Source organism: Miniopterus schreibersii (genome assembly GCF_964146895.1).
Source record: "Miniopterus schreibersii genome assembly, chromosome: 6".
Lineage (NCBI taxonomy): Eukaryota > Metazoa > Chordata > Mammalia > Chiroptera > Miniopteridae > Miniopterus > Miniopterus schreibersii.
Genome location: NC_138107.1, coordinates 55086794 through 55114666, shown reverse-complemented (window position 1 = coordinate 55114666; position 27873 = coordinate 55086794). Strand labels below are relative to the sequence as shown.

Sequence of the window (27873 nt, the reverse complement as noted above, 5' to 3'; positions counted from 1 at the left end):
TCTTAGAGGAAGCAATAAATTGAGATCTGAATTATGAGGGGAAGCTAGATGAGCAAAACCTAGGCAAGAAAATCTAGGAGAGAATATGGTGGATAACTTCACCCTTATTTTTAAAGATTCTAGAAAGCTGCTCAGTTGGCTATGCTCAGTAGTTGAGCGTTGACCTATGAACCAGGAGGTCAAGTTTCGATTCCCGGTCAGGGCACATGCCGGTTGCGGGCTTCCCCAGTGGGGGCCATGCGGGAGGCAGCCGATCAATGACTCTCTCATCATTGATGTTTCTCTGTCTCTCTCCCTTACTCTCTCTGAAATCAGTAAAAACATATATTATATATATGTGTGATTCTAGAAAGCTGCTTATATCATTCACAGAACTTTTCCCCTTTCCTTGATAGTTCATAATGCCCAACATTCCTCCTCCAACTGCCAACCCCAGATCCAGCCTCCCAACATTACCGTTGGTCATTCACAAGTGTTATATTGTCACAAAACTGCCTCAGAGCATAAAGTAACAGAAGATCAACAGTGATTCTCTACTGTTTTCTACTAAAACTGCTCAACACATGGGTATATAATGGAATATGCACATATAATAAAAAATGTATTCCGTGGGGTATGCTCATTTATAATTCTGATTGCCTATGGCATCTAGTAGGATCTTTCACCAAATAAAAATTCAATGGCTCCATACCAATAAGGAGAACATCCCCAAAATACCCACCAGGAAAACAAAATGCACCTAATTCTTTAAGTGAACAATTAATTTATAACTAGAATAAAAACAAACTCTGGCCTAAACAATAATTTACAACTTTATAATTTTATGCCTAATTCTCCTTACATAAAAAGATACACAAAAAAGGAATTAAAGGAGGAAAGTTACATGAAAATAAGCATATAGGTTATGAAGATAATCGCTGAGGCATGGGCAAGGTCTATTTTATTACCAAGAAGTAAATTTATTTTCAGATCAGTGACGGTCAATATTGTTATTTATCCTCACTTTGTTTTAATTAAAAGGTGCCATAGCACCCACAAAGAGGTTTTTAAAAGTCTTACAGATGCCATTGTGTCTCAGAGAGGTTTGTCTTGTACATCTGGGAGTCAGCTTGTACTTATCTAAACCTCACACACAATTAAATGTTCTCAGTAGGTACAGCTTTAGTTTCAGCGGAATAGGGTTCCAGGAAACCCCATTAGGAGTTTCACTATTTACTCTACACCAACAAGGGCAGCTGGTGCCTTTCGGCCACGGTGCGTACTCTTTTGTGCATGACCAGCAGACCTTTTCCTCTTAGTGTGATTTCTCACAAGTCAGATTTTAATCTTTCATGTCTTATCAAAAAACTAAGAATAATACTTTACAGTTAAAATTGTATTTTTAAAGGCTATACAAAAAGCTCAAAAATAATTTTGAAGTATACCATCCCAGCCAGCTAGCTCACTATATTAATGGTGGCGGGTCACGAGTACGCACATGTTCCGTGTCCCAACGTTGCTGACCGGTCACGAGACAACTCGTGTCTGCACTTACATTAATTTAAGTAATTTTAGACACCTTGCTGACTGGTCATCACGGAAAAGTAGCCTGCTGCACCCGCGAGTTATGGCGTGAAATAGCCACAGGCTGTTAGCATCTCCTTTAATCTTATACTGCTGAAAACTGAGCGTTTCCCTTCAACTCTCCCATGTTTAGCTACAACCCAGTAAAAATGGCTGGGCTGCCAATGACCCAGATAAGTACAGTTAATTCAAGATTCCAACTCCTATTTCCAGGATTAGAACATTCACAATACCTGCTGCTTTAAACACTTGAACTTTCTAGTTTCACTGAAGTTGAGAGCTGTCTTGCCTAGAAAGTTCCAATTTTATTTTCTCAATTTCTGATAACAAACAAACTTGTTTTTCACTGAAGGGAACAAAATCAATGATATCCTACCGAGTTTCTGCTGGGCCGAGCACAGCTGCAGGGTTGCTATAGTAACTCTCGTACACTGACCATGGAGTGTCCCTGTTCAGGAAGGAAATCATTTGCTCCACCCCCTGAAGAGTCAAAGGCTCTGGCAAGCAGCAGTCTGTGAGCTGGGACACATTTTTAGTCCAGCAGGTGTGACAGAGGAACAAGAGACCATTCTTTATTGCCTCTCAGTAAGAAATGTCACTCCAACAACCAAAACAGACTCCAAACCAAGTTGCAGTGTGTGATCATGTATTTCTGCACCATGGGAGGACTCTATTCTTTACCCAGTTCTACTAGAAACCTGAGCTAGGGAACAAGCAAAAGCAATTTCCTCCCAGGCACATAGCAAAAGGGAACCCCTCCAAAAAAAACAAAGACCCCTCCCCCCCGCCAAAAAAAACCCCAACCAAGTAAATTAGAATATTCCCACTTTTATGAAGAATGCGTTTTGGTTCTTGCTTTCAGGCTTTAAGCCAGGTAAACAGGTTCTTGACATTTTCCCCCCACTCAGACTTAACATTTATTGAATTTTTACTTAGTGCCAACCTTTCTGCTGGGTGCTTTAACATGTTATTTCATTTACTCCTCATAATAGCCCTGTGAGGTAGACAGTAATACAATCTCCACTTTACAAGTAAGACACAGAGGTTCCAAAAATTTATTTGATGTTCAAGCTACTAAATGGTCGAGTCACAATTTGAACCCAAATCTAATTCTGAAATCCATTTTTTTCTACAACACTACACTGATTTTGCAAGAAAATTCTAAATCAAAATATTCAAGCATTCTTAAAACGACTTTAAAATTTTTATGGTATTTTGTTTTAGAAATACATTTCCATAATAATGACTTCACTACTGATATTCAGCCACCTTAAGTGCACAGAAAATAAAGGCACAGAAAGATAAGGCTACATTATGGTCCTGGTTTTTGTTTGTTTTTTTGCTAAATATAAACTACAGAACTCACATTCTTGAGAATGAAAGGCAGAGTAGAAAAACAGGCAAGGTGAGGAAACTGAGTTTAGACTATGTACTCTGTGGGCCATCTCTGGGGCTGAAGAAGCTGATAGAGATAGAAGGAGTGAAAGTGAGTGAAGACACATGTACTTATTTAAACCACAGGGAGAGAGAAACTTTTATCTCTGCCATTAGTTATTTTCAAGGACAATTCCAAGTATCACTCTGCCTGTTCTCGGTCTTCCCCTCACTTCAGGTATGGAAAGGTCTTCTAACATAGTACATCTTACTGAGAATGAGTCATAGTTCTCCCCAGAAAGACCACAATTATCCCCTTCACAACACTTTTTGGGAATTTCCTAGGACATGAAGACTGTCTTTTAAAATTGTTTTTCCTAGCTCCCCAAGATCCTAACCAAAAATTCTTTTACACCTATAGCTTGAACATTCCCCCAGCTGTGGATTCAATAAAGGTATACCTCCAATTCTGTCCCTTTGGAATCACCACTTCTTAAACTGTTTCCCTATTTTCTAAGTTCCTCCCTCCCAGTATATCTTTTCTGTCAGTCTTTTATTTCAGTTAATGACTCCAATTCTCTAGTTGTCCCAAAGGATTTCAATGAGAAACCAAAAAAGTTCAGAAGAGTCATACTAGTTTTCATAGGCTTCTGGAAAGATAGGTAAACAAATGTAAATTTATTATTATACATAGAAACATAGAAATCTCTTTTACAGCACTGATTTAAAAATATAAAAAATAAAAATATTTTCCCAAATTTTTGCTGGATGAGGTATTGAAATGTCCAACTTCTTCGTATATTTTTCTATTAAAAATTTGCGGGTCCTGGAAACTCACATTCTCAATTTATACTGATGAATATTATATATAATACAAAAACTAAAAGTTGTCAAAAGTTGTAGTTATAAAAGTGGGTTTGTAAAAGAGAATGAGAATAGTAAAGCTTCTGCAGTTGGCATGTCATCTAAAAATGAAGTAATTATGGGTTCTTATTTGTAATTGTCATAGAAACTTGGGCTAAAGGCCTCTTCACAAAGTTTTTCCATTTCCAAAAAAGAAAAGTATTTCACAGCTCTAAAGCAAGATAGGGAAGTAGTACTAGGAAAACTAAAAGACCTTTCCATACTCTGTTCATTTTATATTGGTTCTTAGGGTTACAGGCCTACTAAATGAAAAAGTGGAATGGTACTTGAAATGGTATTTCAAGTTGAACTCAATTTTAAATATCATCAATCTAGTATAATTTCTTAGATTTAGCTTAAGATATCTGAAAAGTGAACAATGTTTCTAAAATATGGTGAGATTAGTATTTCAGTCAAGAAAAACAAAAAAGCATACCATTTATTATTTGGGACTCTTAGGAGGTCATTGGGCATTAATTTAAAAAATACTACAACTTGACACTTCATAGAGGCTAGAAACATAATTCGAAATTTCATAAAGATATATTAAATTAAAGCCATTTTAACAACACAAGATCTCATTGACAAGAGTTCATTTAAGGTGACAGTTTTGCTATAGTGTTACTGTTCCCACATGATATCATCTCTTCTCAATTTCATTTGAAGATTATGGACTTGTGTTGGATGAAAGTTGCTGTTCTTCTGAAGAGAGTTATTTAGCAAACATTTTCTGGGGCGATTTTTTATGTTCTGTGATCCTTTAGGGTTGCTATCTTCTCGTTGAATACCTGAAGCTTCACGCATCTTTGAGTTTTGAACTTTTTGCTGCAGTTTACGAACCTGGAGAGAAAAAAAAATCTACCATTTTAGTCAAAAACATTAAAATATACCCTATAAAAGATGGATTGATGGTTTAAAGATTACATAAGATTAAAAAGCTCAAGTTTTTATTAAATGAATACCTATTATATGCCTACTACTGTGCTAATCAGGTAGAAATATAATTAAAACAATCCTTGCTCTCAAGAAGCTTACTGCTCTTATTAGTGAAAGAAAAGCATAAACATGCCAGGTAGAGAGTAAGTCAGGCCAAGATAACCTGGAGTAGGACAAAACCGTGTATCTGAGAAGGCCAAAGTAGGACAAGGTCAGTGTGGCTGGGGAAGCTGAGAGAAAGGTTTATGGAAGACATGAAATGGGTAAAAACTATAAAAAAGAGAGGAGAGAGAAGCTTTCAGGTGACATCAGCAGCAAAGATTGGGTGCTAAGAATGAGCATCAAGTTTTTAGTCAAGTATATACAGGGTGTCCCGAAAAAATGTATACATACTTTGAATGATTATTCCAATGAGTTAAATCTGACAGGAAACATCAATTGAGCTATTAGCTGTTAAGTGTGTGTACATTTTTTTGGGACACCCTGTATATATATTACTTAAAAGTATTCCTGAATTTAAAGTACTACTTTGGCCCGGCCGGCCAGGCGTGGTTTAGCAGTTGAGCATTGACCTAGGATCCAGGCAATCGGGGTTCGATTCCCGGTCAGGGCACATGCCCGGGTTGCCGGCTAGGCAGCCAATCAATGACTCTCTCATCATTGATGTTTCTATCTCTCTCTCTCCCTCGCCCTTCCTCTCTCTGAAATCAATAAAGATATATTTAAAAAAATAAAAAAGAAAGTACTACTTTGTTGTTGCCAGTAGCAACAACAAAAAAGTCAAGGGAATAACTTTATCTCATTAAGAAGTATCTAGTAATGGTTGGGTAGACAGAATTAAACAAAACAAAATCTATGAACTAGCCAAACCCATTTCTTCCAAGTCCAGTCAATTACTTAATGTTTCACTTATGCACAGGCCTCATTTGTAGAGCTGATCCAGACACAAGCGAAGTACCTGGTGTTCTATATGTCTAAGGCCATTTTAATCGCAGACATTAAATCTATCATGATAAAATACTTGAAAATTTATGCTACTACAGCCATTATGGAATATATTTTCAAGATATAATTTATGAGCTAAAATTTATGCCTAAATTTTTAAAAATTACTTTTCTATTCCCTTCAAGTTTCTCCTAAGTATGTTATATATCTTCATTTCCTAACACAATCATACAAAAATTTTTATTTACTATAGCCTTAAAAGCCAGTAATGTGAACACGTTTGCTTCAAAATGTTCATTTCCCTTTCTTTCTTTATTGGCCATAGAAGTATAAAGGCAGTAAAATTCTGCATCCTTTATTATTGTTCTATAAAGTGAAGGAGGCTTAATTGCAAGGCTAATATATCACCAATTTATATGCTGATTACTGCACAGGTAGATAGCTATCCTATGTGATTTGAGAGCTCCTGGAAAGTCTCCCTCTGCCTTCTGCTCCAGTAGTGCAATAGTGCTAAAAATCCAACCTATGAAGTCACTGTCTTGGGATCAAATATTATAATATTCCATAATTCATCTTAAAATACTAAAATTGTTATGCCACTCTTAGTTATTAAGAATTCCCATGCAAGGACGGAGTCCCCCTCACCACCTCAGCACAGGTCCTCAGGGAACGCAGCACAGCAGAGTTTGCTCCGGGAAAGTGGAAATAGTGGTTTTAGGATTGGGTACTGCTTAAGGAGTCAGGTTTATGTATGGTTCTGAATTAGAGACCTGTCAACATAAGGGGCTTCATTCAGCATACCTCACAATTTTCCCAAAGACATTTCTGAATACGTAACTAAATCTTCTTTCTCCCCTTTCATTCTTATTTTGGAAAGTTATGTAGGAGGCCATGTTATTCCAATGGGACAGATGGTTCTATTCTATAACAGGCCTGCGTGAATTGTTTATCATCTTTTCACTAAGTCATATACACAGACCTCAAATTTGGAAGGTCATACAAAGATATAACACTGAATCCAGGTATATTATCTTTTTATTAAAATCTTTTACTAAAGCCTTCTTACACTGTCTTGATGCTTAATCAGTTTGGAAATCTGTTCTCCTTTAATTTCCATTTTCTTGACTAAATGCTCTAGTTCACATTCTATGTCTTCAGAGACTGCATGGCTTTCAGTTTCCTTCATTTGGTTCAGTAGTTCTTGGTGCTCTCTATGAAAGAAAAATATTAGACACTGTTATAAATTTTAGTTAAATATTAATCTTCAAAGACAGTCTGTTCCTATAATTAGGACTATCTAATTAAATACATGGTAAATGTAAACAGGCTCTTGTGATTTGAGATTAGATACATTTAGAAATATCTTAGACTTAGGGTCTTAAAGAACCTTAAAAAAAAGTCCCAATTCTTGACATTCATAGCTAAATGTAGCAAAATATTCTGATGTCCTTAGCTAGAGGCATTAAAGTATTCTCTTTAGTTCCAACTTTGGAATTATTAATGTAGGATCTTTGGAAGAATTCCAGCTATAGAAGTATTTGCCAGAGAAATCCCTAGATTAGGTGATAGCTTACTCAAAGAAATACTGTCAAAGGAACTAGTTACATCTTCCACATTGGTCTTAGTACAATTAGCTGGCCAGCCAAATCACATATTTTCTGGAATCTTGTTAAATATATATTTAAACTTGGGGCTAAAAATATGTATCCCATACTGAATCTTGTTTGCTACTGATGCTTCAACTTGTAATGCAGACCAGCCAGAGTCTAAAACAAGAAACTACATTCCTACTTGTCTAATGAAATCACTCATTTAACTAAGAGTATAAAAAAACAAAATAATCTTTCTTGTAAAAGCTTTTGTGAGTTATAATTTAAGATCACCAGACCCCAGTTGTTAGAATGACACTATTGCACTAAAAGTTGAGATTTTGGAAATATAGAAACTCCTCAGATTAGAACAGTAGTAATTACACACAGTTGAAATTTTTAAATCCAGGAATAAATACAATGAAAAATCAGTGACAAAAAATCTGCAGAACAAAATAAGTCCAAATTGCTAAGTGAGGCCATTAAGAATTTATAAGTGACACTGTTCTTAAGACTAAGAAGGAAAATAATACCTAAATATCTTGCTACTTCTGATAAAAAATAAAAATACTTACATACTCATTTGGTCCAGCTCATCTTGCATTGCCATCAAAAGTTCAGACAAATTGTCACAAATGGAAACAGATTTTTCTGAGTTAGGAGGTACAACTTTACACTGGGAAGTTGTTCTAGTAGGCTTGTAGAGACATCTAGGCTCAGTAACTTCAGTGGGTTTCTGAAGAATATGTGACCCATAATGTTGCATCATTTGCAGGAGGTTTTGCATACTTGTATTTGCAGAATGGTGTGCACTGGCAGACTTTAGGGGAAAAGAAATAGTGAGAACAATGTCAAGTGACTGATGGCATTTAAACAGAAATTACAACAAAGCAGGAGTTTTTTTGAATAAGTATCTTCATTTTCCCCCTCTCACCTTCTCAGCCACAATGGGCAGTGATCCAGACTTTGAATAAAGTTGCTGAGGTGGTCCTCTTTTTAAACATTTAGTTTTCTAAATATTGAGAAGGGAAAAAGAAAACAAAAATATTTTCAAAGACATTTATGGCATGAAGAAGTCTCAAAACTCAACAGTAAATAAATAATCTGATGAGAAAATAGGCAAAAAAGAGAGATTTCACTGAAGAGGACATATAGATGGCAAATAAACACATGAAAAGATGCAGGTTCACATAACTTTGAATTTTACATAAATGGACTTATTTTGTTTCTGTTCTTGAGCAACTTGCTTTTTCCACTCAACATTAAGCTTATGAGGTTCATTCAACTGATATATATACCTGTGGTTCACTTTTTTTTATGGCTATAAAAACTTTATTCTTCCTCCTTTCAACGATCATTTGAATTGTTTCTCACTTTTTGTTATTATAAACAATACTGTCTTGAACATTTAGTACCTGCCTCCTGCTGTATATACACAGGAGTTTCTCTTAGATGCTGGGCCATAGAGTCGTGCATCCTTAATTTTACAAGATAATGTCCAAAGTGATTGGACCAACCTATGTTTTAGCCAACTTTTATGACTGTTCCATATCCTTACCACAATCTTTTTTTGTTTGCTTTGTTTTCACTTTTTACTTTGAAATAATTATAGATTCAAAGGAGATTACAAAAATACATACAGGGAGGTCCCCTCTATCTTTAACCAGTTTCCCACAATGTTAATATCTGGCATAAATATAGTATAGTACAGAGATTCCAAGATGGCTGCAGAGTAGCTGGAAGTTGTGCTCACTTGCTCCCAGCCCCAAACCGGATTTACAACTAAATTACAGAGCAATCAGCCTGAAAAACCAATTGAAGGCTAGCTGATCTGAAATATTATAACCACTGAAGCCACACAGAGACTGGTAAGAAGGGTGAAGACACAGAAAGGACAGCCTTCTCACACAGGTGCAGCGGTCCATGAGAAGCTGGAGGGATAACACAGCTGCAGACCTCCCTCCTCCCTTAAAAGCCTGAGGTCTCAACCCCACACAGCGATCCCTAAACCAGAGCAACAGAAACAGGAGCCCAAATAGCATGTGGCGGTGGGAATCAGTGGGGATTCAGCCTGCCTGGGAGATTTAGACCATACCCAAGGATAGAGCACTCCTAAAGTTATAGCACCAGCCTGGGGAGTTCACTCTGGACTCCTATAGCAAGGCCATGCTGCCATACTTGGGTCCTGCGGAGGGGTCTGCTGGCTACACCCAGCAGTGACTTTAAGGGGCCCTCTATTTTCTGGGTAGGCTTTTGGTGGAGATCCAGATGGTGAGTAAACAATGTGGCTTGAGAAAGGGGGCCAGTCTCCCCCACCTCCATCACATAGCTGGTGCCCACTGCCCTACCAGTTGAACAGCTAGGCCTGCCTTGTCCTGCTGGGTTCGGGTTTAGGGGTTGGGAGCAGAGAGGCGCACAGAGCTGGGATTTTTGTATTGTGTCTCCTGGGGAGGCTTCTGTCCGGGGGCCAGTCGGGCAAGTGCTGGGCTGTGTGGCTACATTGAGTGGAGGCAAATCCAAGCTCCCCTGTGAGTTCAGCCCCCACTACCTTGGGAAGGAGAAGAAATGCCTGCCCATCTCCTACAAACTTTCGGGCACTACCCTCAATGGGAGGCTGTTTGGATCAGTCCTGCCAAGACCCAGATATCCAGGCTGGGCGCAGTTCCATTGGGGAAAGGGGGACGTTCAAAGTGTGAGACCCTCAGAGGCTATTGTCTGGGACCAGGGCCAAATGCTTAGCCCCCTCCTGCAGGCTGGGCTGGGATCATCCCCATTGGGAGACTCTTCTGATCTACACCTCTGAGCCCAGGGAGGCTAAGTTTGCTCCTGCAGAGGGGACAGCTGGTTGTAACCAACCTGAACCTGCAGTGAGCCCCTTCCCTTCCCCCCAAAGGGAAACCAGGGTTGGAGACTCTGGCAGAGGCTGAGGGATTTGGCTTTGAAACAGGGGTTACTTTCCCCTCACTGAGTGTCTGACTGCATGATCCCCAAGTAGAGGACCCACTAGCCCTATAGTGGCTAGCCTGGGCTCTTTTAGAAGCTACCTTTTTTCTTTCCTTTGTTTCTTTTTCCTTACTTATCTCTCTACCTTCATTATTTTTATAATGAATAAAAAATTTTTTGAAAATTTCCACTAACTCAACAAAGGATGCCGTAAGACATAAATATAAAAATAGTTCATTATTTTTTTCCACCGGCAAATTACTTATAGTGATTTTCTATTTGGCTTTGCAGTTTCTAATCTCATTGTACAAATAAGATACAGAACAAATATTTAAGAAAGGAAATAAGCAAAAAAAATCAGCATAAAGTTTCACTGGGAAAATGTTTTTCATTATTGCCATTTGTAAATTCTCTGAAAGAAAAAATTATGTAAAATACAGCCAGATTATTGAACAGTAATTCTTATTTATGCAATAAAAGGGTAGCCAAACTTAAGTACAATGTTCTCTACCTTACTGAATACATAGTGTGAGCCTATGGCAGTGGCCAGAGTTCTCAAAAATCATCTCTGCTTCCACAGCAAATGGCACACAGAAGCACTCATTACATGCATATTGAATAAATAGTAATAATGGTCATCAAAACTATAATTTCAGAATCATAAGATTAAAAAGGATTAAAATTTTCTCTCTTACCATTACAGATAATTAAGAAGGTTTAATACAATTTATCCAAGCCATCAACTCATCTAGAGTTTAGAACTAGGAAAATGTTTGTCTTTCTAGAAAAACTGGAATGCCTATTATTTCACAAAGGCAGACATACTGCCCATTATATGCTCCTTTTTGCCTTCACTGTCAAGCAAACTCAGCTAGGTTTTGTGTTCAACTGCTGTTGAGGTTTTATGTAATTTTCTGTCCTTACACCCCAAACCACCATCACTCGATTCATATTTTTATCTCCATTTTATAGCAGTATTGTATGTCTTTTATTATAAATCTCTCTAAATTTTCTTGGGAAATGGATAGGTATAAATATTAAGAGTCAGTAAATAAGTATTAGCAAATAAAAATAAAGTGTTTGCATACCTTTGAAGATTTCTTTTTTTCCTTAGATCGTTTTGGGTTTGATACTGAAGACATTAAAATTCTATTGATTTCAAGTCCAGTTTGAAGCTACAATATTAAAGACAAAACTTTTTAAAACTGATTTTTAACAAGCTTCTTTACAATGAAAGATCAGGTCTCAACTTATAAAGATAAAAATGTGTTTTGAAAAAAAAGAAAACCCAAAATACTATTTATGTGTGTGTGAAGGTCATTAAATCTGTTGGTAATTACAATCATTTACTGTTTATAAGAGAATGAATTATTTAATGTATATATCAACCAAAGAGAAAACAATTTATAACCAGGAGTTGATATATATATCTATGTATATAGATATATAGATCTCTCTCTCTCTATATATATATATAGTCAAAATTTCAAAACATTAAAAGACCTCTTGGCAATGCATTCCGGTATATGAATGTATTGGCTTATTGAGAATTTCATTAAGAGACAAAACTAACAAGCTAGTAAGCAGAAACTGGATTCTAGAATATAGGCTTCAGTTAAAAAAAATCAAGTATGCCCTGGCTGGTGTGGCTCAGTGGTTAAAGCACTGGCCCTCTCATCAAAGGGTCTCGGGTTCAATTACCCATCAAGGATATATACCTGGGTTGCAGGCTGGATCCCTGTCCTCCGCCCCCCCATCCACTCTCTCTAAAAATCAGTGTAAAAAATATCCTCGGGTGAGGATTAACAACAACAAAAGAAAAGAAAGTAGAACTGTGATATATGATATAGTGCTCTATTTACCTCAGAAGCTTTGTCTTGAAATAGCTTACGCTGATGTTCTTCTTCCTTAAGTTTTTCCTCTAAATGTTTAATCTTGTCCTGCAAAATAAAAAAATAACTCAGCCAAATAACTAGAGCCAAATACCCTTTGTTCCTTTTCCAAATAGAGCCCTTGGGGTCTTGATTCTTAATAGTTTGGCAAATTAAAGCAGAAAGTAAGAAAAAGGAATGGCAAAAGACAGTAAGGTTTTTCTTGGCTTTCTTCTATGCTCCTTTACCTGCTATTACATATAAGAACAAAGGGAAAACAAAGAATGTACATGCATAGGCATTATTAACTTCCAGCAACAAAACCATAATGATGAAACTTTGGGGGGTATTAAAGGTCTAGAAGGTCAAATAATTATAGTCCTGGGTCTTAATGTTTCATTCAAAATACAGACAAATCACAATAAACGTCTGTCATGTACATACAATAAGGGCATAGTTGGAGAAGGTGGGAAAGGATAAGACATTAAAAATATAAGGTATGGTCCTTGTTACTTAAGAGCTTATATTATATGTATGAAATCAAGAGTAGCATAGATGAAACAAACAACAAAACAATGAACATGATTTGACCAAGACCAAGTATTTCGTTTTACATCCTTGGTGTGGTTCAGAATAGGAGGATAGTACCATTTCAAAGGAAGAGTATCCTGAGTGTTGGAGAACTCAAGGAAAGCTTCCAGGAAGTAGGACCTGGAGAAAGTCCTATGGAATAGACAGAATTTTGGTGGAAAAAGGAGAGGGCATTGCAAGATGGGATGTATTAAGTTAAGCATTTCAGGCTTAACTTCACTGCAAGTGGTGAAAGACAATCTTCTCAATATCCTTTAGGTAAATTATTTGAAATGAAAATGTTCTGCCATCTGAGAAGAAGCCAAAATTACAATTTTCCATCAACAGGCAAGATCATTCATGCTGTGACAGAATATATTAACTTTTCATCTCCATAGGCAGGACTTCATGTTTGGATTACTAAAAGTTGTTAATGAAGTTTTATAAATGTAAGATTTACTGCACATTCACATACAGAGCCAATTATGCCTCATACTAAAGATTTATTCCTGGCATCACCACTTCAAAGAAATTAAGTGGAAGCTTACCTCAGCAGTTTTCTGAGTTGTTGTAAGTTTAAAACATTCTTTTTCTAAAGTGTCAAGCTTTTCAAGTTTTGCTTGCAGCTTCATATGATCTTGCTCTTTTTCCCTTTGAAGTTGGGCCTGGAAAGGATAAAAACAAAACCTGAATTTGGCAAGTGATGCCAAGGGCTCAAGAATAATACAATTTCTCACAATTCAAAGCACAGTATAAATCTGTCTTAAGAAACATGTATATACATGCACCTAGTTTAGGTGTAATATAAATCTGTCATAAGAAACATGTACACCCCTGGCTAGTGTGGCTCAGTTGGTTGGAGCACCGTCCCGTACACTGAAAGGTGGCAGGTTCAATTCCTGGTTGGGGCGCATATGGGAGGCAACCAGTCAGTTTCTCTCTCACATCTATGTTTCTTTCTTTCTCTTTCTCTCTAAAACAAACAAACAAACAAACAACAAAAACAAAGAAATATGTACATACACGAACCAACTTTAGGTGCTTACAAGGAAAAGCCAAGAAAATAAAATATCTTTAAATAAGAAATAAAATGTGCTACATTAGCACCAGTGGAACAAACATTTCTGTGCTACATTAGCACCAGTGGAACAAACATTTCTGTGCATTTTTATATAACATTTCAACTAAGAAAAACATCATCAGTGAAACCTGTATTAAAGTGTTATACACAGAGTGACCAAATCTACTCATTGAATTACCCTTTCTCTGTAACATAGAAAAGCAGCTATCAGAGAAATAAAGCATACAGAGAACATGGAGAAGAGGAGAGTTATACATATATATGCATATCTATCTATGCACTGTTTTGTAATGGTACTTATTACAATGCAATATGTTAATAAAGGAACAGTGAGGGGGGCAAAGGGTAGAAGAAAATACTCTAGAAAAAAGTTTACTAGTTTCTTATAAAGTTAAACATATATACCTACCCCGTGGCTCAGCAATTCTACTACTACATATTTACCCAAGAGAAATTAAAACATATGTCCACAGAAAAGATTTGTATAAGAACATCATAGCAGCTTTATTTATAATACCCCCAAACTGGAAATAAACCAAATGTCCATCAACAGGAAAATAGGTAACCAAATTGTGGCATATCTATATAATGAAATTCTGCGCAGCAATAAAAAGGAATGAACTACTGATACATAAAACAACGTGCAAGAATCTCAAAAACTGTATACTAAAAAAAAGAACAGGAAACAAAAGAGTATATTTTCTATGATTCAATTTATATAAAGTTCTAGGACAGGCAAAATTAATCTAAGGCAGAATAGTACTTGTCTTGTTGGGAGGTAGGGAGAGATCAGAGAATAACTTGGAAGAGATATGAAATAATTTCTGATGAAAATGTTTTATTATTTTAGAGGGCTGTGGATTATATGAGTATATGCATTTATCAATAATCACTGAACTATATACTTAAGAGCTGTACCTTTCACTGTATGTAGATTATATGTCAATAAAACATTTAAAAAACTGTTATAAGTCACTGATCTATAATATTCAGCTAGGATAGGGATTTCTAGGTTATTGGGAATGTGCATGGTAATTTTACAAGATAAAGTGGTTGCTCTTTCTGGTTGTTGTATCCTCATTTACATACAGAATTGTCAGACTTTTTAAATTTTTTCCAATCTGGTATGTGCCCCAACTGGGAATCGAACCCACAACCTTTTGATGCACAGGACAACACTCTAAACAACTGAGCCACGGGGCAGGGCTCTTATTGTGTTTTTAATTTGCATTCCTCTGGTTACTAATGAGATTGATCATCTTTTCTACAGATGTATGTCCATTTGTGATTCCTTTTTTCCTGCAAAATGCCTCTTTATAACTTTGCCCATTTTTCTTTGTTGTTTTGTCTTGTTTAAGAAATCCTTCTAGCCCTAGCCAGTTTGGCTCAGTGGCTAGAGCACTGGCCTGCGGACCGAAGAGTCCCGGGTTCAATTCTGGCCAAGGGCGTGTACCCCAGCTGCGGGCTTGACCCCCAGCCCCTGGTATCTCTCTCCCATTGATGTTTCTCCCTCCCTCCCTCTCTGAAAAGCAATGGGAAAAACAATATATCCTCAGGTGAGGATTAAAAGAAAAAAGAAAACCCTCTACCCCAAGGTCATCTAGACATTGTTCTGCATTTGCTTCTAAAAATTTCAAAGTTTTGCCTTTTATGTTTCCATCTTTAATCCACCTGAAACTGATTTTGTGTATGATATGAGGTAGCAATCAAACTATTTTTTCCCTTAACATGGATAACAAAATTTCCCAGACCATTATTGAAGTCTATCTTTTTCCCAATGATGTGCAATGGTACCCTTGTCATATATTGAGTTTCCATACAATATACTGACTACATTCTACTCCTTTATTCCGCTGTCTATCCATATAAATATCATGTTAATTTTGATGACATTACAGTTTTAATACATAGAAGAGTAAGGTCTCACCGTATTCTTTTTCAGAATAGTTTGGCTATTCTTGGACCCTTGCTTTTCCATATAAGCTTTAGAATCAACCTTTCCAGTTCCTTGAAAAACCTACTAAATACCTGACCAATTAAAATTCAGTACTGATTGGTACTTTTACCCATTTCCAAGACAATGCAAAGGCCTTAGAACACTTTAAACTACATGTATCCCTTCCTAATTTATCAGCTATTATCATTAATTTTAATCCTTTATATATATTTAAACCACATAAAACATACATTATTGTTGTCTAATACAATATTCATTTACCTATATATTTACTATCTTCACTGCTCTTCATTCCTGCCTGAATCTCTGACCTGCCATCTAAAATAATTTTCCTTCTGTCTGAATGCCCTAGTACTTCCTAAAGCAGGGATGGGGAACTTTTTTTTTGCCAAGAGCCATTTGGATATTTATAACATCATTCATGGGCCATACAAAATTATTAACTTAAAATTTAGCTATGAAAAAAGCTCCTAGATTTATTGAATTTCGAGTCTCACCTGTGGTTGCCTTGGCAGGGCCAGACCAAATGATTTTGTGGCCTTATATGGCCCTTGGGCCAGACGTTCCCTACCCTTGTCCTAAAGGGTGAATTTCCTAGTAATAAATTATTTCAGTCTTTGTTAGTCTTAAAATGTCATTATTACACCTTTCTTTCTAAAGGATATTTTTCCCAGTCATGATTTTTAAGTGGCAGTTATTTTCTTTTAATGCCGTAATTATATCAGTCCACTGTCTTCTGGACTCAATACTTTCAGTTGAGAAGTCAGCTGTCCCTTTAATGTCCCTTTGAATGTAATCACCCCCCCCCCCCCAGGAAGCTTTTACGTTTTTTTCTTGCCTCATTATTTATCTTCTTCTGAGGTGTCTAGGCATAATTTCTTTTTATGTATCCTGCTTTAGTTTGATAGGGCTTCGTGAATCTATGGTATAATCCTTTTAAAAATCAGTTTTGGAAAATTCTATGCCATTATTTCTTCAAATATCACTTCTATCCCATTCTCTCTCACCTTTCCTTTTGGACTTCCAATTATACATAAGTTTGACCTTTTCACTCTAACTTATGCCTCTCAGTCTCTTTTTTGAAACTACTATCATTTTGTTTCTTCACTGATCTGGATGGTTTCATTTTCCAGTTCACTAATTATCTCTTCTTATCCACTGTTAGACCCATCCATTGAGTTCTAAATTTCAGTTATTATATTTTTCAGTTCTATAATTTTTATTTATTTTTTCTTAAATCTGTTCAGCCATTTTATGGTTTCCAATGCTCTGCTGAAAATTTCAATCCTCTGTTTTATCTCCTTGATTATAGCTAGCATAATTTTTTTTTTAATCCTCACCCAAGAATGAAAATTATATATATATATATTTAAATATTTATTGGTTTCAGAGAGAGGAAGGGAGAGGAGAGAGAAAGATAGAAACATCAATGATGAGAGCGTTGTCACTGATTGGCACACCCCCGACTGAGGATTGAGCCCGCAACCCAGGCATGTGCCCCGACCAGGAATCAAACCGCGATCTCCTGGATCCTAGGTCGGTGCTCAGCCGCTGAGCCACGCCTGGCTGGGCCCAAGGATATGTTTTTACTGATTTTAGAGAAAGAAGGAAGGAGACGGAGAGAGCATGAGGGAAACATCCATGTGAAAGAGTAACATCGATTCATTGCCTCCCGTATGCTCCCTGACCAGGGATCGAGCCCACAACCTGGGTATGTGTCTTGACTGGGAATCGAACCCACGACCCTTCAGTGCATGGGACAATGTTCCAACCAACTGAGCCACACTGGCCAGGGCACAAGCATAATTATTTTAAAGACTGTGTCTGTTAGAGACAGTGCCTAGTTGGAGCTACCTTGTGAAAGTGTTTATACACAGTCTATTAAGTATGATATATCTTTCTTCTTAGTGTCCTTTCTTCTGCCTGGTTATCTCTAAAAGTTTCTCACTGTGTCAAAGAAATGTTTGTAGAAATAATTTGAGGTACCTGAGAATATTAGCAATCCAGGATCGCTTTAATCCAATTTCAAGGACTAAGATTTTTCTGAGTTATTTTGATAACCTAGAGCAGAGTTGAAATCTGGGTTTTTTCCCTACTGTTTACCCTTATAAAGCATTGAGCCCAGAGGATATACTAGGGTTCCTATTCTTGATAGGCCCGAATTCTAACTTTAATTTCCTTAACCCCAAAAGGATGGCTGTCAAAAGCATTATTTAGCCTCTGAATGGACTGTTCTAGAATCAGAAATGCCCTTAGAAGGGACCTGATATATCAGGCCTACCTCTCTGGATTTAAGTTTGCACAAAGATTTTGAAATGGTGATTTTTCATCAACTTTTTAATTCTCCAATGCCTTTGTGTATTTTTTCTTTCTCCTCTTTCTATTCTGTCTTTCCTTTTAATATTCTGTACAGTTTTTCTTGTTCTTCTCTATAGAAAGTTTGGTCCAAATGACCTAGTCTGCACCACTATAAGTGGAAATCTATATATAGCTTTATATCCTATTTTACTTATGATTATACTATAACAATTTTTCCACAACATTAAATATTCTCTTTTTTCCTGAGGGCAAATTTGCCAGCTTTTATCGTGTATTGAATTTGTGTCATCTAGTTTACATCTTACTTTTTTACTAAGGTATAATTAACATACAATGTTATATTAGTTTCAGGTGTACAACATAGTCATTCAACCTTTGTATACATTGTGAAATGATCATCTCAGTAAATCTAGTACCATCCGTTTCCATACAGACATTAAATATTCTTCAAAACCATATTAAATTATATTTCTTATAGAAAATATGTTCACCTGTTGTTCTAGGATCATATTCTTCTCTCGCTCTACATTGAGAACCATTCTCTTCGTATATTCTAGTTGCTTCTCTAGGAGTGTACAGCGAGACTGAGCTGAGCTTAATTGTATACTTATATCTATGAAAAAGTAATGAGTCAATTAGTTGATTATCACATAGACCAGAGATTTGGTTATCATAAGAAATACATTATATGAATTCAATCAAGGGTTAAAAGTTAAGGCTTCTTTAGTTCTATGTACTGATTCTTCCAGAGTTACCAACATACATTTTTGTGAATACTTCATTAATTATATGTAACTGGTTTAACATTATCTCCCCCTAAAGACCCAGAGGGCATACATCTCAAAAGGGAAGATGTCAGTGACTTATGGGATGATAAAAATCCTGGCTGTTCCTGGGAAATAACACTAACTGGAAAAACAGAGGACCCAAAGTCTCTTCCCTATCATTCTACCATTCCCATTTTTCTCTGCTCTTGACTACAGACAGCACAGTTAAATTCATAAGGTATAAATAACCTCTTTTTATTATTTTTTTAAATATATCTTCCTTGATTTCAGAGAGAGGAAAGGAGAGGGAGAAAGAGAGATAGAAACATCAATGATGAGAGAGTCATTGATCAGCTGCCTCCTGCATGCCCCCGACTGGGGATCGAGCCTGCAACCTGGGCATGTGCCCTGACCGGAAATCGAACCCCAATCGCCTGGATCCTAGGTCGACACTCAACTGCTGAGCCACGCCTGGCCGGGCAATAACCTCTTTTTAATCCTTTAATTTCTTACTTTCCTAAGCTCTTTCTTCCACTTTTTCCAATTACCTCAGAAAAATATCTCTCCCCATTTCTTCATTCTATTTATAAATTGAAACACAAACTTGAACCTTGTTTTTAAGGGTGAGTGTTATGTTACAAAAAGAAAACCATATGCTTTGAAGTAAAAGTATATAAAGAATTTATGTTCTAAATCTCTAAAACCTGTCTCCAGGTGTCTTTTTCATAATTTCCACAGAATTTCCACCTACCTGTTCATTTCATCTAATTAACCTCTCAAGTTATATAAAATTTATTTATTTTTATTGTTTTTGTATTGCTTAATTACTAGTGTTGCCTTATAGTTTTAAATTTTAAAAATGTGTTAACTGAAGCTATAAAGTATTCTAATTATGTACAGGTTAAACTGGATTTTGTTGGAATTCTGAAAACATTCTAATTTCTAAACACAACTTGTCTAAAAACTTAATTTTTCTTTTAATCCTAAAGTTTTATGAACGAGGATAAAACAGACATAATAAAAATAAGTCCAAAGTGATATCCATTTCCTGAAAATATCAAAATATCTGATAATAAGGGTTTGAATGTATATATAAGAACAAATATATTTAAGTAAATCTGCTTAGACTGGGCTTATTATTTTCAAACTGTAAACTTTACTAACTCCTTGTTTCTGAGAACTACTGAATTTTCTCACCTTTTTTCTGCTTTATCAGTTCCTGGTGTACCAGATTTCTCACATTTGTTTCATCTTCCAAGGCCTTTTTATACTGTGCTGCTTCTCTGGACAGAATGTTCAGGTTATCCTCAGCTTGTGTTCTCTCTAACTCTAAACGATGAATCTTTTCCTGAAGAGTTTTTAAGGCTAAAATAAGAGCTGTTGAAGGAAAATTTGCTTGATATTATAAATGAGAATTTTGAACACTTACAATCATATAAAAGTTACTGGTATATTTTTGTTAGTGAGCCAGAAAAATGTGTAAGTAATACATAGTTCTCATAAAAACGGAAAATAACTAAAATTCTAAAAAGGAACACATTTTCTCTAACATATCTTGTAAAAACAATATATTTATGATTGTATTTAGTGAGTTTTCTAGGTTTGACTTAAGGCTATTTTTTTTCAGTTATTGATGTGTTCAGTTTTAATCAAACCACAAACATTTATTATTCCTTTGCCCAAGATACAGTGTTAATAATCAGGACATATAAGGAAGAACAGTTTCTTCCACTGGAAAAAAATTATAACCTAGTGGTTTACCTGATAGCAGGCTTGAAAGATTATATGTAGCACACATAAAATACTAAAATTTTGGTCTGCTATGTTAATATCTTCATGATTCAGGTAAGTTCAGAGTTATAAAATGTTCAAATATTATCTTACTCTTTCTATTGAGTTGTAACTTCAAATTATAAAACTAGAGATGAATGGAATACAAATAAATATTATAAGCTATCTTTCATATAGTTTATATCCAATTAGAAAGATGTTTGCTAGAGATTATCATTTGTTTTTTACAAATAAAATAATTATATTTATTGCTTTTTATATGGTAACTGTGGCTGGCTTATTGGTTTGGATTATTATTTCTTGCAGTTGTTCTACTCCATAAGGCTAGTCTATTTATTAATAGCAACCTTTATCAGAGAATATTAAAAAACAAAGTGATAATCAGCATCTAAGAAAGTAATTTGAATTGCACAAGGTATGCCTGGAATCAGAAATATTTTTCTAATTCAGTTTTAAGATCCTCCTAAATTTATATTTTAAAAGTTATAATATTTGTATTTTGTAGTTATTCCAAAGTACTGGTTCCTCACGGATTTTCAAGGAAATTTTGGATATATGTTATTTCTGAATTTAATCCTTGAATAAGACACAATTCTACTTAACTCACTAGCATTCTAATCATCTAGTTTAGAAAGATTCCAAATATGACCTCTTATTCTTTAAATAATTTTTCTGTTTTCTAATGATGCTTTTATAATAAATCTGTGATATATGTCATCTTGCAGCTGAAGCCAAAAAAAAAAACTTAAATAACTTGCCTAAGCTTACAGAAACTTTTAACAGAATAAAAATTAGTAGTTTAATTAAGATTAGTTAAAACAGAATTATTTCATTTTTACATAAAAATGTTTTATATAACATACTTTGCATCATTCCTCTAATTTTAAGTAAGATTTGATATTAACATTACCTTGGCTATTTGGACTACGAAGCATTTTAGGAGAGGTAACTTCAAAGTTCACAGAGTGGTGATTCTGAGATAATTCATCATTCTGGGTGAATGATGGAACAAACACTCTTTCTGGAGGCTTAAGATAGCTTCCTACTATACTATGCATTAATTCAGAATCCATTATCTGTAGAGAATAAAGAAGTTAGATAGTATAGCATACTCTTTCCTATTTGAATGACAAAAACATCAGACAAATATTCAAATAAAACTTTAACATTAATACAAAATCATATACTGTGGAGTTGTATCCTCATGAACTTAATTGTCACAAATTCAACTATAATATAAGCTCAGCAATACAAGAAAGAAAAATGACTATTTACTGTATAAACAGTATGGCCAATTCTGCCTGATTTGCAATGAACACATGCCCTGGAGTGAGCATTACATGGGTGGTGTAAATTTTTTGGTTTCTCAGTTGATCATAAGTTCCCATACATCTCATCATATGAGTACCTCTCTATAAAAAGAATGATTCTAGAGTTCAAAGAGAAAGTATATATTCTAAAAGACAACACAGCTTTTAAAACAAGCCACTGATATAACTTAATTCTTGAATTAAATGGTGGAACTCCGATGTACTGGCTTCCAAAGGGATTTCCAAGAGTAATTCTGGATATATCAATTTCTGAATCCAATCCTTAAATAAGACACAACTCCATTTAATGCATTAGCATTCTAATCATCTAGTTTAGAAAGGTTTCAAATCTGAAGAATCTAAAATAGCCTTTTAGATTTTGGGCCTTTTTTTTTTTTTTTTGGTCTTATTTGGTTGGTTGTAGGAGAGCCCTTTTAATCATTTAGCAGGCAATTTATCTAACTTTCCCAAATCATTCTATTTCCCTTTCTGTAATTTCAATGTCTTAGAAATGCATCCTACTTTACAGCTTCTAGTCAATGTTAATTAATTCATAACCACATTGGAAAAAACAGGGTAATAATTACACACATGTGTTACTGATGAAATGTGGTGTTTTTAATAATATCTAGAACAAAGCTGGACACAGAGTCCTTGCTCAGAAATACTATCTCTTATGTTGCTGTTTTAGGAGAAAAATCATAATTATCTTTTTTTATGGTAACTTCCCCCGACTAAAGCTTAAAATTAAAACATATTAAAGCTAAGTTGCACACTTGAGAAAAATGAAATATAAGGATCTTATAAAATATTAGAGAATGCTAATAGCATTTTTCAGTTCAACTATAAAGCACTTTATATTTCACTAATTTCAATCAAATTGAAGGATAGTATTTTTTACATAAACATGCTCATTTTAAAAAATACTGTTTCTTGAGAGCCAACATATGCCATATGCTAATCTAAAACTTTATATACATTACCTCATTAAATCCTCACACTAGTCCTGGGAAGGTAGGTACTATCCTTTTATAGGTAAGATAACGATCTCATCTCCCACATCCAAAATTAGTGAGGTGAAAGAACTGGTCAAATTCACACTGCTAGTAAAAATAGAGTTGGAACTCAAACCCAAGATGCTGTCACTCCAGGACCCATGGTCTTCTCACTATTCGAACCTAAGCTACATCTAAGCTTTCATGTATAGAAGCTATTCAGAAGCAGCATTGACTATTGTTCACCTTAAGACTCATGAGTCCCTCAAACAAGATGATTAACATATTCAAACCTGCACTCAGAATCTTTCCATTCCACGATGGTCTTTCTAGTATAGTTCCAGGTTTGATTAATGGAAGGAGTTACTCTTTATCTGGAAAGTAGTCACCCCAGGCATTTTCATTTTTATCTCCCAAATAGTCAGTCCTGCTGACTCTACATCCCTCTCTCATTCTCTCTCACAGACCTTTAGCTACTACCTATCTCTAGCCCTCACTGTTAAGCCAAGTTTGTTTGTTTGTTTTTAAAAGGTCTATAATCCACAGACATTGTATGCTTTTTAAGGGCAGTTCTTAAGCAGCTTCTTATGTATGCTACTGTATACTTATTGCCAATCACAGAACTTGCCCATAATAGCTTTTCAATAAATAATGAACAAATGAACGCACATATCTGGCTTTCATTCCTCTATCCCCCTGCAAGTGCCATAAAAAAGGTCACTGATAAATTTCTGATAGGAAAACTGCATTGCCTTCATTATTAAAACCCAGAGTCTCTTGAGGTTGACAATGGAAGACTCTCCACATGCGGAACTTATGAGTTAAATCCATTATGTACTTCAACTTCTTACCCTCAAAATTCACTTTCCCCTTGGAAATCTCATTATCACTGTCCTTCCTCATTGGCCTCACTGGAAGAAGGGTGCTGCTCCTCTTACAATGCTCTTGCCTTATTATTATATGTCTTGTTACAGCAAAGATAAAGTTATATTTAAAAAAGACTTTACCAAGGCTAGAGGATAAGAAAAGAGAAGAAAGCGCAGACACCAAAAGGAAACCAGGTAGTCAATCTGAAGTTAGGATTTTCTCCTGAGGCATTTACGTCCTATTCTATCCTAGCTCCTGATCTACCTTTAACTAATGATCACTTTTTTACCACCCACCATATTCCCTCCTTAAACACTAAGCCTAGGAAAGAGAAGCACAGAGAGATCCAAGGCATCTATCCATCCCCACTTAAATCCCTTTATCCAAGTGATAGTTTCCTGATCTGCAACCTACCTTTTCTTAGTAGAGGTTTAACAAAAGAAACACCAGCCCTTTAGGAGAGACTTCCCTATCCTCAGCAAGCAGCCTGGTTTTACCCTACAGGTCACCTCCAATCAATCGTTATCTCAATATAACATAGCAATTCAACATTTATATGGCAATATATGCCAAATGCACACATTGTACGGTAACAGGGACTACTAATGTCAAACCATCTAGAAACCTGAGCTTTCTAGACATGTTGGTAGCATTCTGTGTATTGACTAGTCATTCCTTCTTGAAATTTTCAAATCCTTTGGTTGCCCATCTCCTGGTTATTTTCCTCCCTTCTCTGGTTAATTTCAGACTACCCTGGCTCTTTTCTTATTCTGGCATCCCCTCCATAGCCAATAGTGGTTAAGAGTAAGCTTTGGATCATATCTACGTTTTTGGTTTTTTTAAAGCTATGTAAGGATAAGAGTATATGCAAAACACTTAACAAAGTGCTTAAAACATAGTAAGCACTTAGACATGGTAGCATAAAAGCAAAATAAAACAAAATATTCCAATATGCGGGTAGTTTCCAAATATATATCTCTAGTTCAGACTTTCTTGCTGAGCTCAAGATAAATGTACCCCGTATGATATGTGGGGCCTAGGAAAACTTGGAAATAAGATTATCCTGAGAGCTAAACTGTAAATCAGTAATATAATGGACCAGAGCAGATATACGCAAAGTTAGCTTACAAAGAATGGCTCTAAGACCACAGATTAGACTGCAATATGTTTTAATATGTTCAAAGTAAGAATATTTTCATCAAAACGAAGAGGTGTCAGGAATGAAAAAAGAGAAACAACTAAGAAAAGACAAAAATTGGAGGTAAGTAAAGCTCTACTGTGGAGGTTCTCCTAGCTTATGTGGATGGAGGGAAAGGATGAATCTGAGGGATATTTGGGAGACAAGATTGATAGAACATAGCAATAATTTGACTACAGAAATAATTTGGCTACAGAGGTATGAAGGACAGGAAGAAATCAAGAAGAATGCTTGGGTTTCAACTTTTCACAAGTGGATGGTAGTGTTCTTAAATGAGAAAGAATCAGGTTCATAGGAGACACATGCATTTGGTTGTAGGCCATGTTGAATCTGTGGCCCTTCTGAGATATCCGAGAACAAATATCAAGCAGATATATGAAAGCTGAAAGTGAAGCTGGATGGAGCTGTATACCAAATGGTCACGGGTGGTGGTGAAAGCATGGGTGTGGATGAGATCAGATTCAACTATGCAGTAAAAAAGGTGCTTAGACTTAAGATAACTACCCTACCCTTTGTGGGCTGGACGAAGAATGAGGAGCCCAAAAAGAAGACAAGAAAGGAATGCCTTTTTTGCTTGTTTTGTGTACTCATACTCGCAAGAAGTTCTCATTTTTTAAAAAATTCTCATTTAATCAGTAGCATTAGAATACAGCAAGGCTTTCCAAATTAGAACAATTCTTTGAAACTATAAATCTGTTCAAGAATAGGTCACTTTCAGCATCTATCTGGAAAATTCATAGTACCTGTCTCTTTGCAGCTTCAAAGCACATCAATACACAAAAAGACACCCCTTCCAAAATATATACGATTTGGCTCACTGCAGTTTCCGGAAAACACCGCCTCTCTCTCACTTCTGGGCCTCACCATATGCTGTTCTTCTGGCCCTCTCTTTCCCTGGGATGAGGACTTCCCTGACTTTCCAAGACTGGATGAAGTGATCTTCGAAGCCATCCCAGCGATATCTCAGCACTGTAATGATGTGTTTAACCACTTGGTTCTCTAAGATAGGTAGGGGCTGTGTCTTTTTCACTCTTGTGTACTCAGTACCCAAAAAGGCTCAATTTTTTGAAACACATCTATTCTGCAACAGATTTAAGAATCTATTCTGTGAAGAATTAAAATCTAATTTGGTTATCACTCCATTGATGCCTTATCTCACCACAAGTTTTCCTAAAAGGAATTCTTTCAAGCCCTAGCCCAGAAGCGCAGTTGTAACAGCATCGTGTCCCATAGGCCAAGCCTGTGGGTTGGATCCCCGGTCAGGGCAAATCCAACAATCAACCAATGGCTGCATAAATAAGTGAACGAATCCACGTTCTCTCTCAAATCAGTCAATCAAAAAAATGTTTAAAGGGATTACTTAAAAACAGACAATACTTTGTAAACAAATGGTTGACTCCTTTGTACTAAAATTTGAAGATTTTTATGGGTCTTTTTTGACATGGTACACTTAAAGTCTGCAAAAATTCATTCCAAAAAATCATGCCCTTTAGTCTCATACGACATGGGTCTGACAACTCGCTTTCAAAGCCCTGCTTGGGAGGTCCTTTGATTGAGCAATTAAAGCACAAAACACCTCTATGCAATGTCAAAGGTGCAACTGGACAGGTATTCCCTAATCCACTCCGCACGAATCCGCCAAAAAAGACAGGCAGCAGCGCAGAGCACCTCTTCCCACAGCATCCCTCTTGCCTGGGTTAACGCCGCTCCCTCCGACCCTCAGGATCGCCACCTCCACGCGCCCTCGGGCTTGGGTACCCGGGCTGGTCCTTCTCACGCAGCTTTCTGGCAAAAGTCCCCGGGCAAAGAGGACAGCCAGCCCCAGATGGCCTCGTCTCCAAAACCTCAGAGGAAATGGAGGAAGGAAAGTCCGTGAAGGGGAAAGCGGCAGCCAGGCCGGCAGTTCTCTCACCGAGCCCAGGCGCTCAGCGCGCTAACCGTTGACTCGCAGGCCAACTCAAAAAAAGCCGTAGCGCCTACTGGGGGCTGTAGTTTCCGTCGCAAACCGAACGCGCCAGCAGCATCAAAACTACAATTCCCAGAAGCCAGTGTGACGACGCCCTGCCAGCTTAAATAAGAAGTTTGGCGTAATAAAGAGATCGTCACTATTTTTAGGCTAATCTTAAATTAAATTTCTCCCAGGAATGCGCCTTGGCCCTCTTTGCTGTGCCTGCCTTGTCTGTGAGAGTGTCAGTACTTCAACTCCTCCTTACTTTTCTTCCTCCTTCCCCAGTCCACAGATTCCGAAAGTCGAGGTACGGAAAACACACCCGCGGCGGATTAAGCGTCTCCTAAGGCGCATGCGCCTTGCTCGCCGTCACGCATGCGTAGCAGCAGGCGGCCGTTGGCGGCAGCGCGCGGGCTAGGGGTCTGGAGGTAGCCTACGGAGGGCGGGGCTTTTTCCAATGGCTTTGCCTCGGCGGGTCGCGTCTGCCTGGGCGGGGAAGAGGGCGCTAGGGCAGGGACTGCTCCTGGGCTCCTGGTTAGTGCCGGGCGGAGAAAGGGGAGGGACTGGGGGTGAGGACCCCATCTCCCCTCCCTGCTCCCGCCCTCTGGGACGAGCCCCGCCGGTGGGGCTGGGCGAGGGGGCGGGCTTTGCGCCTTGGGCCCCGCGGCTTTGCCAGCTCCGCGGCCCTACCCCGCACTCGGGGATTGCGGTGCAGCCGGGTGTTCGTCCGATTTAGCGGGCGGTGGGCGGGGACGCAGAAATCGGAAAAGAAACGGCATCTCCCCAAGGGTCTGGAACTGACGGGGCCGGAGACCCTTTTCTTCCACGTCGCTGCGGAGACAGCGACGGCCGGAGGCGGCCGCCCCCCGGGAGCGCCGGGATCCTCGGGCCCCGGCGGCGAGCGAACCAGGAGTCGGCGAGCCCTCCCTGCCGGCCTCCAGCCCGC

At 37.2% G+C, this 27873-nt stretch overlaps 1 protein-coding gene across 2 annotated transcripts; it reads right to left on the bottom strand.

The window, feature by feature from the left end:
- Window positions 1-2590: 2590 nt before the first annotated feature.
- CEP57L1 (centrosomal protein 57 like 1) lies at window positions 2591-27873 on the bottom strand. Of its 2 annotated transcripts, none has more exons than XM_081139848.1 (11): window positions 26672-27873; window positions 21520-21685; window positions 20016-20195; window positions 18543-18664; window positions 13243-13359; window positions 12116-12193; window positions 11342-11428; window positions 8245-8322; window positions 7886-8130; window positions 6788-6932; window positions 2591-4680 (listed from the first exon to the last, which is right to left on the bottom strand). In XM_081139848.1, the coding sequence occupies exons 2-11, from the start codon at window positions 21680-21682 to the stop codon at window positions 4462-4464; spliced, it is 1434 nt and encodes a 477-aa protein (XP_080995974.1). In that variant the 5' UTR covers window positions 21683-21685; window positions 26672-27873; the 3' UTR covers window positions 2591-4461. The 2 variants fall into 2 exon arrangements, with proteins under 2 accessions (XP_080995974.1, XP_080995975.1); XM_081139849.1 differs by having other exon boundaries at window positions 27193-27298.